General features: G+C 45.4%; 1 protein-coding gene across 11 annotated transcripts in view; it reads left to right on the top strand.

Annotated features, from left to right (window-relative positions):
• The window catches only part of LOC311272102 (MAM domain-containing glycosylphosphatidylinositol anchor protein 2), a 256023-nt gene that overhangs the window by 75903 nt on the left and 165994 nt on the right, over positions 1 to 14126 (top strand). For 7 of the 11 annotated variants that reach the window (XM_084378258.1, XM_084378253.1, XM_084378252.1 and 4 more), the window contains one exon: positions 2881 to 3988. The exons of the other annotated variants lie outside the window; for them this stretch is intronic. In XM_084378258.1, coding sequence (XP_084234384.1) covers positions 3916 to 3988 — 73 coding nt within the window. In that variant the 5' untranslated portion in view covers positions 2881 to 3915. The remainder of the gene's footprint in view (positions 1 to 2880; positions 3989 to 14126) is intronic. 11 annotated transcript variants of the gene reach the window in all.

Below are 14126 nucleotides of genomic sequence, written 5' to 3'. Positions count from 1 at the left end.
TTGCTAATATGCATGCGGGGTTGGCAGGAAGTCGGGCATGTGCAATTTTTGAGTGACGGCCAAAAATGTATTTCCCATACCCCCCGTGGGTGCTCGTGCCCTGGATGTTGCAGCTTTCAACAGCTCGCTTAATGAGTCTTCAGGTCGTTCAGAGGAAAAGGTAATTGCAGTTAAAAGTCTTTTTTAAATCGAGAACGCTCGGGCCTGTGTCACTTCCATCAAACAATTCTCCCCGGTCGCCAAATGACATGGCTCTTTTTCACGAGATAGAAGTTTAAAGTAATCATTCGCTTCAAATGCCACATTCAAACAGTGACCCTGACAATTTAAATGAAGCAACAGGAACCAAAAGAAAAAAAAGTGAGCATTGCTTGACAAGCTTTGAGCTACAGTCATCAGTTTCCACAGGTGGCCACTTGCTGTTATATGACTTTTAAGGCAGCGAGATGGAAAAATACATGTTGTTCCATTTGAGATTTGCTCATGTGTGATGGCAACCAGAGCAGAATATTGTCAGACTACCAAAGCCATAACCCTCTCATGTTCTTCCTCTCACACTCCGGCTGACCCTGGCCTTGCGTTTGACGATGAACGCGAAGCCCGCAGAGGCCTCCCTCAAATGCCAGATTGTCTTGTTTCGTACCATATCCGACACCTCCTGCACTGTACGACTGAATACATTTAGTAAAATGTCATCCAGCTCCAACTAGTGAGGGGCATATTATATTTATAAACCCCCCTCATGATGCTACATGGAGACTCTGTACTCTAGCGCATGGTAGCATTAGACATCTTGGATTTAAAAAAAAAAAAAAAAATGTGAAGAAGAACTGAGAGAGCAATATCCACAATAGACGGGGAGTGAATTTCTAATCTCTGCGGTGGTCTCCTGCTCTCCTGGTCCATATTGGAAAGGTGATGCAAAGGTACAGTAATGATAAGAACAAGATGGTGGGAGGGATAAACGTATACACACTCCTGTCACGCATTACTTTACTTGTCAGGACATTCAGCTGGCTTATATTCCCGCCTAAACTGTTACCAAACAGCCAAAGAGCCTTCAACCAGAATTCATCCTCAAGTGGACACTTTCTTTTATTTGTCTTGCAGGCAATGAAAATCACCATTTGTCTGACACTTGTGGGGAAGAAAAACAGGACAGAGAAGGAGTGAAAAGACAATGGAAGAGATGGTTAAATGCCCGAGTTGATAAAATTACAGAGCTCTTGAGATGAAACAAAGCCGGTCGTTGGCGGAAAATAAGATCTGAAACATTTTAAAAATTACAGTCGCTATCTACGCTGCTCCACCACTCCGGCTTTCAAGGGCACTGCACTAATGACAGTATAAAAGGGACAGACGAGATTAATCATTTAGATTGTGAAATTAAATTTAGAATAGCCAATATCAAATATTAACTCTGCTAAATTTATTTTACTCCTCTATTCCACTGTGTAGTCCTGGTCCAAGGACCGCATATTGACAGATCGGCTCAATAACAGTGACGGACACCTCATACGGTGTGATTCCATCTTTATTTCATCTTTACAATCATATTTATAGCCTGGTCACAAACTGGGTATAACCACCAATGACTGTATCATTATGGATTTGTTTGATAAAGGTCCTGTAGAGGGCGCCAAACCACCCACTGGAGATCCAGCAGTCACTTCTGCATCTGATCCCCTGCTGGGGCCCTCTGAGGACAGTGTCTGTGCTTCAAGTGGTGTTTCTGCTCTGTTACAACATTAACAGTTATTCTTTTCAAAACTTGATTTAAAGGACTGAACAGTAGATGAATTACATGTTTTGGGGAGAAGTTAAGCTAAAGGACAAACTTTCTACCTCAACTTGAGTGACAAAATAGGAATAAACAATCTGAATATGGTGTCTTTTGTAAGCTTTTCCAGCCTTTTTCAATGTACTAAATTAACAGTGACTTTCTACCAAACTGCATTATTTGACATCACAGGGAAACCTAATGTGGTGAGTCAAAGCTACGTGCCTTTTGGTGCTTCACGCCGCACGTTTTGATCACAGAATCAAACTGTGACTCTTGACATTCGTCTCCATTCGTCCCAAACGTATAATAGTTGCCTCTCCGTTGGGGAGAGTATTATGCTAATTAAAACCCTTTAATTAAAATTGTGTTGCTAGGAAACAGCTATAGTCCAACTTTTAGATCCTCCCCGTATTAACATTACCAAACACTTCAACGGGAAACACAATAAAGTGGCCTCATTCATATAATATAACGTTTATTCCGCTTTGAAATGGTCCAAATGAGCATTAGTCAGGAATGAGCTCGGAGGATAACGGTGAGGTGAATACCTGTGGTCAGAGCGGACCTTCTTACACGGTTTTAATTGGGGGGTATTTCTAGCTACTAAAAACGGCAAAATTGGATATAATGAAATGGATTTCATAATTTTGCAGGAGCCCCACAGAAGTGCCAGCAGGACCCCTGAGGGCAAACTGGGACCCCATTTGGGAACCACTTAGCTGCACCTCTTCAAAACTTTAAAAGTCATGCATAGCTGGAAAGTTGGCACAAATATGTAGGCCTGTGGCAGCAGCAGTGTGTGTGTGTGTGTGTGTGTGTGTGTGTGTGTACACTACTAAAATAGACATCTCACTGTTTCAAGCCACAGAAGTGTGATCTAGCAGATGAGCGCTACATGACGGACAGCATCTCATCCTGCCTGTCTGATAAAGGAGGGATGGTGAAACATGAGCAGACAGCAGTATAGACTGTGTGTTTGGTGTTGATTGCAAAGGTCTGTCAAAGCTCGATCTCCTGAATTCCAATGGTCTCCCATCTCTCCCTCCCTCCCTCCCTCCCTCTCTCTCTCTCCCTCTCTCCCTCTCTCTCTCTCTCAGCATCCAGCAGCTGCGCCTCTCATGCCTTTCCTGACGCCGAGCGAAGCCTCCCATACAGATGAGCGCTGGAAGCCACGCACCTCTTGACGTAGCCACAGACCGGTTGCGGTGCCACTCGGTCTCCGTAGCACGTATTGCGCAACGTGACTGATGCTCAACTGGCTCCACGGCGGGGCACATCCGGCTCCCACCGTCGCGTGAATCCATTAGCAAGTGGTCTCATAACGCGGGAGACGGCAGCAAAAGGCATCGGCGAAGAGCTGCGTGGAGGAGCCGTCCGCCGGACTGGACCCTCCCCTTGTCATTGCCACCGGGAGAAGATGAGTCGAGTGCGCGGCGTCGGGGCGCAGTCGTGATGTGACCGCCGTCTCCACACCGGCAGCTTGACGACTTCGCAGCCCAGAGGGTGAAAATAGTGAGAATTTGACTGTGTGTGTGTGTGCGTGTGTGCGTGTGAGGCAGAGGTGATGGCTCCGTTTGACAGCATGCAGTCAACGCAGCAGCAGCAGCAGCAGCAGCATCCGCGGAGCGAGCCGTGAACCACAGCTGGAATTGAGGAGCTATGCCCGTGGGTACCGAGCCGCCGTCTGCCTCTAGTCGACAGCATCAGCGCGCCCCGTCCGTGTGCCGCCTCGGGGGTCTTCGCTAAAGTACCAGTGGAGCGCACCTCACCTGGACTCGAGAAGAGGTTGCTGTTTGTTTCTAAGGCCGGGCTTTCTGCAGCCCACTCCCCCGCGCCCGCCTTGCGTCCCCGCACCCTCCACCGCGCGGCGTCTCCGGTGCCGCGAGCGCACCGCGTTTTCCCACTTACATGGCAGTGGACATCAAAACCACCTGAGTGTGCGTGCGTGTGTGTATGTGTGTGTGTGTGCGCGCGTTGCCTCCTGCGGGCGTACAAACCTTTACAAGCGAGACTATACATTAATCGACGCGTGGATCGGAGCGGCGCTGTGTGTTCTATGCACCTCAGTCACACCGCCCCGGAAAGGACTTCTTGCCATTGAGAGCTGGATATGCAGAGATTAACGTGAAAGGATGGATCTAATTATCTGTGTTTTGGGGCTGCTGGCGCTGATCGTGGAGGGCATCCGTTGCCAAGGAGTGTACGGTGAGTGTGTGCAATCTGCTTTCCCCTGCTGAAACCAAACGTGATCATGACCTTGTGAAACAGTGGTCGCCCATAAATCACCACTTTGACTCACAAGCTCCTATGATGTAAAAAAAAAAAGGAAGACATGCAACATGAACTCATGTGAGGGTGACGAACCAGCTCTGAATGTCATGTTTGAGTGAGAGGCTCCAAATGTTCTCACAAACCCTGAGGTTATACAGGAAACCGCGCGCGTAGCCAATCATGCACAGCCCCCCTTTTCTCATCCAATCCATCAGTCATGATGGTCGGTGCGCAGGCTAAATTTAGTATTGTACAGTCATAGATTATCACACTGGAACCTGGTAGATCCAATCTCGATGCATGTAGCCTCTCAGCCATGTAGTTAACGCTAATTATCATTCAAAAGGTCGACGTGGCTCTCCTCTTACATGTATTGTTGAATGTCACCATAAGGGCTGTAATCTGTGTGTCTGAGGCAGTGGCATTTAGTATGCACAGTCATGAATTATTATCTGCCTACCTCTTCCGTCCGTCTGTCTGTCTGTCTGAGTCGCTCCGTCTCTCTCCCTCCCATGCACACGACCATACACATTTCTGTCTCTTACCCTGCCTGCTTGTGCAACCAGTGGCACAGATGATGTCTCATATGAACCGTCATGCTCGCAGCAGCAGCAGCAGAAGAGGGGAAATAATGATTCATGTGCACTAACAATGGCACAAGGAGAAAACCTTGAGGTGGACAGCCCTGACCTGCCGGCAGTGACAGTGGCTCTGACCGAAGCAGAGGTCGTGCAAGGGAGAATGTGAGGTCAAGTAGAGATCTGGGTTGGTGTGCTTCAGAGGCCGATGCCAAGCGCTTAAATAGGTCTTTTTGTCGCCGTGGTGTATGTGTGTGTGCGCATGGAGATGATGTAGCAATGAAAGGTTACTGTGTGAGCATGACAGGAACAGTCATGGTGCTGCACCTGACCAATGACGCGCCAGGATTTTATCTATTCTTTTGCTCCACAGGGAGAAGGATGAATAAGACGATCAATCACAGCACATGTCTCGGCAGCTGTAGCATACGAGCACAGTCACTCACGTTACCACATTTCTCCTTCTGACACCTGCTGCAGAGATATTTCACAGCAAAACGCCTCAAAAAAACCAAAAAAAAAAACAGAGCATACTCTTAATTACACCTAATCTTCAAACCTCCAAGCGCCCCGCAGGCGGTGTAAGATCTGTACGTGGGCGTTGTTGTTGTTTGGAGTTCTCGCAAATTCCTCCAGTTATGCATTCAGCCAGAGGGCATAACCCCTCATCAAACATTGATGTCTGGAGAAATCACTGTCGATATCCTTATCTACCAAATTGGTCTCTCCAAGAGATATTCAGGGAGGAACGGGCACGACGCTAACCATCAAAACCAATCACGTGAATGTCAGATCAAAGCTGCGGATTCTCGGCAAGCTGCCCATGCTTTCAGCGTGCGCGTGCAGATGAAGATGCAAGCTCATTAGGGGAAATCGTATCCCATAATGCTCGATATGTGGTGTTGCTATAGAGGTATGTGTGGACTGGTAGGCCAACAGCAGCAGCAGAAGAAAAGACAGGGAGATCTAGCAGATGGAGTTGTTTGAGGATTTAACGGTCTTGTGTTTGTGAGTGCGTTCATCCCCCCTTTTTTCCCCATCAGTCCAGTGTTTCACCTCTTCTACAGTAAGTGTGCCTTAGTAAGGATTTACATGTCTTGCTTTCTTGCTGATGCTGCTGCTGTGTCTTCGACTGCGACAGGGAAAGGACTCAGCTAGATAGGTTTATGGACTCAAACTTGTATCTCACTTTCCTTCAAATCGCGCGCCTCATGTTTAAAGCATACCCAACATCTCCAGGGAGGCGGTGCGAGTTAAAATTATTGGCAAGGTTCAAAAGTCAGCATTTATTATTGATGGGGGCAAAACATCAGCATGCACGTTGCGTCGCCTCCCATTGTATTCTCTGAAGGTTTTGACACGTGAAGGAGGGAGGGGGCAGCGAGATGGAGCGGCGTGCACTACAGGTGAAAAGCAGTGGGCGTGTGACTGAATAAAACGAGGCCTGTGAGAGGATAACACGTAACGGTTGGCAGTAACTTGAAGTGGGTGAGTTTCACAAGAGGTTTTACTGAGGGCAAAGCTTGAATTCTTTGCTCTGGTCGTATCATATATAGTATTTTTTTTCCCCTCCCAGATTCCATCATCTCTTCCCTTCCCTTCCCGGACATTGACCCAAAAGCAGATGAATAGGCCAGTTTGCGAAAATGAGACTTTCGGCGATTATTTTTTATCCCCGAGCATCGTTACACGTCATCGCCGCCGACTAAATGGCGAAATCACGACGTAGTAATGAAGAAATCACATACTAGTGCGTTAAGTGGTGCTGCCAGAGTCATTAAAGAGGATTGATGAAGGCTAGTCATCCCTCCATGACTCCAGGCCACAGAGGGAAAAAGAGAGACACCATAAAGTACAACATCTGCTCCACTCTTTCTTTTTCCCCACTTCATCCTTCCCTTGAGTGTGTGTCTCCTTTTTTCTCATCACCACACACACACACACACACACACACACACACACACACACACACACACACACACACACCCTTCTGCAGGAGATTGCTCTATTATCCTGACCTCTGCTCATCTCTGTGCTGCTCTCTGGAGGTCCAGTAGGAAAACTCTTCCATCAGAGCGGATGGAAGCACCTACAAACCTTCTTAATATTCCTACTGGGCGTTCTTCTCCAATGTTGCTGACAACCGAACCGCGCTAAATAATAATATCAAACGTCTTCAATGGAACATGACTCTTATGATAGCGTGGAAGTGTTTTTCTGCGTGTTACTTTATCTGGAGATGTACCGCCTTCAGTATGTTCTCTTTGCATCAAAGTCAGTCAGCGACAACCTCCATGGGATGTGCAGATGTTCCCGATCTCGTTTTGTGCTACGCTACTGAAGAGAAAAAGTTCCTACTGCTTTTTCTGCCACCACCGCTCCTCTCTCCCCCCCCTTCTCTCTCTCTCTCTCTTTCTGTCTCTCGCTCTCTCTCGTTTGCATTGAAGTCCAACCAATTGCTGGGGTTTCTTTTCATGAGCCCCGGTTCAGACGCTTTGGCTTCTAAGCTATGCAAATGCATTCTGCCAGTGAAACTAAAGCCGTCTTTGTTGGTTCTCAGAGGCCTCCTCCACAGAGTCCTTCATCATTCCCTTGGATCGGGACCCTCACATTTCCCACCGTAATGAGACCACGGATAACTCTATCTCTTCTCCTCCCTCCCACTCTCAGTCCCCGTCTCCCTGCCTGTCTCTCTCTCTCCTCCACCTGTCTCCCTGTCCCATTACCCTGGGGACCAGAAGAGAGGATGGACGTCTTCAGTGTATGTGCTTCAATCAGAGGCAAATGAGGATATACAGCAGGGTACGGTGCAGTAGAAGTGATTCGTTGCAGTAGAAACTGTGTGAGGTGCACATTGGGGATTATTACATACCCCTGGGTGGGGCTTCAGATAGCATCAACTTAATCATACCGAATGTCAGTTCTCTTTGGGCCGAGTCCTCTGAGACTGGCACTGAATATACACCGCAGAGACAATGTTTGAACTTAGAGTCTGAAGCACTCCTGCTGTGCTCGGTTCACCGCATAATCTGTGACAGTGTTACTTTAATACTCCAATACAATGCGATTAAAGTGAAACAGTCCTTTGTTCAGTGTGGTGAATTTTGGAAACCAGATGTCAGATACTATCTAAGTTCATATTAAAGGGATATTCACAGTTGTCAGAATTGAAGCAACTTAGGCCAGAGTATCATAACTTTTTGTTAGGGATGCACTATGTTTTTTTTTGTCAGCCAATACCAATAAGATAACCGATAATTTCCCACCTGTCCAGCCACTCCAACAACAACATGTCTGGCTCTCCGGTCCAGTCATCATCAGCAATGCAACAGTGTGCTGCACTTCCTCTCCTTACTCTTTTTCTTCTCTGTGTACTTTAAATCGCATCGTCATCAAGGTTATTTTCTCAGACTTCAGCCGGCTCCACCGCAGCCACAGACGAAATTGCACAATCTGAGTCACACCTCCTATATGTGTAAAGTCTGATAAGTGCCACCTTAATTTTATCCCTGCGACTTCCTGTGTGGCTGTGAAGCCAAAAGGTCATGTTGCTTGTTCTTATGCGAGGTGTGTGTGTGTGTGTGTGTGTTGCAGGGTGACACTCTCCACTGGAAGGATGCCACTCTCAGTTTTGCCCCCTGTCTGCTCCCTTTAGCTGTTTTGAAAGATGTAGCTGTGTTTAGTTTGGCAGTAGGCGAGATGGAAAATGGAGCTGTGAGCTTTAGGTTTGTAGCTGGGATTTGAACAGCACTGTCAGCTACTGCAGCGTCCTTTGCACAGAAAATAAGCGAATCTATTCCCTTTTTCTTATTCATAGTTCAAAGCAAAGATAGAGTTGTGCACTGCTGTAGTGAAAGGAATACATTTTTCAGAGTCGATGTTCACTCAGTTTAACATTTTCTGATGATTTGTGTTCAAAACTTAAAAAAAAAATTGGAAGTATAATGTAGCTTTGGCGAGTTTGCACACACCATGAACAACTGTAATACTTTTTTTTCCCTTCGACTGTGAGGATTTGGATGAGTTCAGGAACACAATTTACCTCTGGATCATTCAAGGCCAAATCCCCTCTGCGGACCAAAGAAGCTTATTGTAACCTGGCTGGCTGCTTCAACTGTTAAGCCCACATCCCCAAACCCTGAGCTAGTTGTCCAGCTCCATACAGTGCTGAGGACAGGAAGCTGCTGCTAATGATCTTGTTGTCATTCATTCATTAAGTCCTGTTCCGGTGCATGACTAGACCCAGCCTCTTGCCCCGGTTTATTTAGAATCAAAAGTAATTCTGCACTTGTAATGAAGTCTGGTTTGGCCTCTCACCTGCACTGAACCAGAATTGATATTTTTCCCTTTGTCTACTGACATTGTAATGAAGTGGCCGTTCATCATCTGGATCATTAAAAACAAGATTTCAATCTTAAATGTCATCCTCGGTCCTGCTAATATTACCTTGTGCAGCAGCAAGGCGTTTTTTTATCTGTAGTGTTTTCATCTCTTGTAATAGCGCTCATTTCCTCCTGTTGACAGACATGGTGTCCAACTGCAATAAATTAAAGCTACAGTATCTTGCGTTAAGAAGCCACACTGGTCAATTGCGGTTGTATAGCTGGAGTGTGACTCGTGGCAGATGTAGATCTTTGGGATAAGACTCCCACTAGCATTACATTGTGCCTCCTTTCCATACCATTGCTGCCCCTGTTTAACATGAGAGCATAAAAACACATTGACACTGTGGAGCTGTAATATTATGTTGCTGTTGGCTCTTGTCCTTTTGTAGCAACATTAATCAGCAATCCATAGCCTAAAGTTTTGTTTTCAATTTGGGTAGGGGTTAGGGTTACCAACATGATTTTTCTTTTTTTGGGTCCAGTTGGTGCAGAGGTTAAGACAACATCCAGGCAGGGACCTTTTGCAGCACTTTGTCTGCCACATCTCTCCATCATTTCCCGTCTGCTCTATCCTGCATACTATCCTAATAAATTAAAACAGACAAGAAAATAGGATTATGACTAATTCACAGCCACAACATTTGCATTAAGGTACGTACTGCGCAGTCAACAGATGGTGATTAACATCCACTGAGATCTCTGACTGGCAGGACACTATTTAAGGAACACTGAATCTAATTGTTCAAATTAGCTTCAGTTTTCTTAACAGTAGATGAGAGACTGCTGCTGCCTTGAATTTAATGCAAAATAAGTCATGATATCGTCTGGTAGTTTCAAGATCCACTCCACACATGTATTGAGGCCGACGTGACAATTCTCCCTAATATGTGTCTGACTGAAAAAAAGTAGCATAGTTACCACCAGTTAAAATCCTTATTTTGGCGCCTACTCCTTCTCCCTCATAAAAATCAGAATATGTGAACATGTAAATATTTTAAGTGTATCAAGTGTCACTGCTGGTCTCCCACTTCTCAACATTCTCAGTGTTTGTGCACCGGAGGCGTCAAGTTTCCACACCACACTTTTATTGCTGAATATTAGACCAGGATTTGCTTCCAAACTGTTTGTGATGTCACAAATCAAGCCTGTGCGCTGCCTCTTAAAATCAGATTTACAGTGAGCGCAGAGAAAATTTACACTTTGAGCAGATGGATGTGAAAACAGCCTTCTATTGGCAAACTCTGCACATACATAATCCTACACAGTGAAGCTCAAACATCAGGGCAGACTCATTTTTTATACTAGTTGCACTGGCGCGCTAAACTTTTTTCATTTAGGTGCACCAGCACATCATTTAGGTGCACCCAATAATACATTTTAACTTCATTTCTTAACACAAGAAATTTCAATGTTTAAAACATAAACCTCTAAGTCTCAGGTGCAGCGGCGCAACCAAGCAAAAAGGAAAAGTCACACAGATTTTTGGGTGCATGTGCGACCTGGAGCCCTGATCATTCAATTGTCAGAATAGGAAGAAAAAACACATTTTTTCCGTGAAGGGGGAACTTTAATCAATAGTCATTAATCATGCAACATATTTTATAAAGTAATCATATTATTTTTATGTATAAACTTAAAGGACCTGCACCTCCTTTGTTGATGTTTTTTTTTACCTTTTTATAGCTGTTGTTGGTGCACAGAGTTTGGTGACATTATGTCACTCCTGGCATCGCTCCACCCAGTGCACCTGGTGAGGTCTAATTAGCCAGAGTAATTGATGACACCTGTGTGAGTGTGCAAACTAACAAGTAGCTACAGCTCTCAGATTAATGTAGTGGGTTCAAAAGTACAACATCTCCCTCTAAGATGCAGTGAAGTAGAAGCATTAACTGGCATTAACTGGCAGTACACAAGTTAAGTACAGGAAGTAAAAAACCTGACTTAATTTACTTGTACCAATATCACACCATTAAATGTTTGCACCTTTGTGTGGTTGACCAAAAACGAAAACTGACCACTTTTGCAGTCACTTCGTGATTTACAGATTCTGTTGTTAAGATTTTGACCAAAAAATTTGAATCGCACATAAAACAGTACAATATAAACCCTTAAGGCTTAAACATCTTCCATTTATACGAGCTGGAGCTCTGCTTTGTGTTGAGTTTTTCATTTTCTGCTCAATTTACAATTTTACCATCATTAACTAACCTCTAAGTCATGCATTCATTAACATCTCTAATATATTAGCTGAAGTGCCACTATCCGGCTATTACAGAAGTTCATGCTTTCATTATGCTGTCGTGCATCTTTCACGCATTTCAGTTTGGCCAGCTCATAAATACTGTATACTGCATGTGGGCTGGTAATCAAGATGCAGAGAGTGAGGTATAAATGCAGCACGGTGATAAGAGCAACAACAGGTGTGCATAGAGACACCTGCACTGATGTGTCGAGAGGCTCACGTCCCTGTGCCTGGTTTATATCAAATATACTGTAATGACATGTAAATTAATGTGTGACTTGACTGTGTTAAAATTCACTTTTTGAATTGAGGAGTCATAAGGTGCTGAATCGTTACATAAACTTGATTATTTATTAATATTAAGCTGGTGTTATATAACCCATTATTACATGCATTAGATCTTGATGAGTCATGGTTCGGTTTTGTATCTGAAAACATCAATTGTATACCCTCATAAAGTGATACGGATTTTTCTTAATGAACAGCAGGATTGGCTGCTAAGATGGATCCTTTTAAGTGCCTGTGGTGTGTTTTCCATTTCTCAAGTTATCATTTCCATGATTGGCATCACTTCAAATCACAGAGAATTATACATGCTAGCCAGCTTCAAAGTGACGCGAATGATGAAAGGGGATCATTGAATATGAATGTCTTCCCCTCCCGTCTTCCCTTACGCACTTCAGTCAATTGGATTGTCTTTGTTAAGCCAAACTGGCAGGGCCTGCAATCGCACACGTAAAAGTACAAATCACTCAGCAATCCCAATAGGTAGCTGGTAAGAGCAACGGAGCACGTTTTAGCGGCGCTGTGGTGGAAATCAAGCAAAAAAGCAAAGCCGTTAGAGGATTGGTATGTTGTGGCACCCACAAGAGGCTAATGCCAACCTTCAACTATGTCACTTCAGCCCACACAGGCATCCTAAGTGCTGCTCCTGTGAAGTGATGTCTGTTGTCATGGTGACAGTATGTGAGCCTGGCATTGCACATCCTCTGACTTCCCTGTTGCCTCCCTCTGCTCGCTCCTCCCCTCCTCTCGCCTCCCTCCCTCCCTCCCTCCTTCCCTCGCTGCCTACCCACTCGCTCATTCTCTCCTTCCCCTCACATGCCAGGAAATCAATCGCTGAAACAAATGTGAAGTGATTGCAGAAACGCAAGCTCCTCGCAGCAGCCTTACAATTGTGCACGAGAGCAGATGAGATTGCTGTTTGGAGGTGGGGGGGGGGGGGGAGTCGGTGGGAGGGTGGAGAGAAGGTTTCGGGGAGAGGGGGGGAGAGTGCTGAATGTGTCTCTTCAAAAATAACCACCATTTCATTGCTGTGAGGCAACTGCAGCAAGGGGCCTACTTATCTTTGTAGCGCGTAATGCATAAGCCTCTCTGACAAGCAGGAACAGTGGCGATGTAAATGTGTTGACAATGATGCCTTCAGTTTTCTCCAGCTTCAAAACAAACGCCAGACAGCAGGGGAGCAGCCAAAAGGAGACACCCCTGACTAGCATCATATCCATACCTCCCCACCTCTCCCTGCCATCCACCCAAATGCAACAAAAAAAAAACAAGTATCCATGGCGCATTTGTTTCCCTCGCTTTCTCTCAAAATCTCCCCTTCTGGCAAAAGGAGACTGAAACCGCAGAGTGAAATTTCAACACACATGAACATACAGTTTGAGTGTGTGTGTGTGTGCGTGCATACTCGTTTTCTGTGTGCGCATGGGCTTTTTTCATCTATCTAGGGCAATACTTTGCTGAGATATTAACTTAGCTATGTGATTTATCACCGCGTCCACACATCGGCACGTCTGAGTGAGGAACATCACGGATGCCTCAAAGTGCCTGCGAACATGCGAACGCAGTCATTACATGCGCTTTTACACTCGCTAAACCTCCTACCCCCTATTTTAAAGGGATATCTCGCTGTCTGCTGAGCTCCTTTTTTTGGCATTATTTGGCTTTCTGTGCATCCCTCAATAGTCCCTTAAAACCTTATTCTTCTAACAGAAATTCACAATGTAATAGCTAATCTCTTTAGCGTCATGCTCTCTTCATCTTCTCTCCGCCAGACACAGTATATCCCAGAGGCTTGTTACACCCATGGGGATAACCTCAAGCCGTGTACTGTCAGTTAATGGCTTCCTATAGCAAAGCAAAGCAGAGTTATCTGGAGTAGGCAAAGCGCTTCTCCACTGAGATTTCCCTAAGTGGGGGAAGAAATCTCAAGTGAGATTTAATGCAGATGTTGGAGCTCTTGCCCAGTTCTGATTGTCTGCTGTCTCCCTTCTTGCCTCTATTCAGGCTGCTGCAGCAAACGCTTTGCACTTCATAGCCGTTTTACCTGGAGTTATATTTGTACAGTATATATGGTGATATATGGAGTTCGCCATGCATCCGCTCTTGAGAACAACGCGCCAAGTCTTGCGGATCGCACCTCACAGTCTGGTGCGTCATCTTAGAAAGTCATGCTTTAGCCCTTCGGTGTTAACACTCCCACTAGCTCATGACCCAGCCTATACGTGCCTGCACAGCACGAGGCCCGCTTCCTTTTGGAGAGCTTCTCCCTCGCCACAAACAGCGGAAGAATCAGCCCACGCTTTTGCGCCTTCAGTGAAATTCTCACTTGATTTGGTTCGATTTCCACTGGCCCCAACAAAGGCCCGCATCAGCCATTCACTGCACGTATTTCCTTTCCTTTGAGTCAGTCACTTTTATGTTTTGTCTCCAGATGTTTTTATCGTCAAATCAAATCATTGCAATGGCAGACTTACAGTAACATCAGTTTTACCAAATTAAGACTTTGCTAATTAAGCACAGATCAAGCAACGGGTTAATTCAAAACTGGTGTTGCAAATTTGATTTCTGGTAAGAAATCTGAT

The sequence above is a fragment of the Pagrus pagrus genome (genome assembly GCF_965226575.1).
Source record: "Pagrus pagrus genome assembly, chromosome: 16".
Classification (NCBI taxonomy): domain Eukaryota; kingdom Metazoa; phylum Chordata; class Actinopteri; order Spariformes; family Sparidae; genus Pagrus; species Pagrus pagrus.
This window is presented reverse-complemented; position numbering and strand designations above follow the sequence as displayed.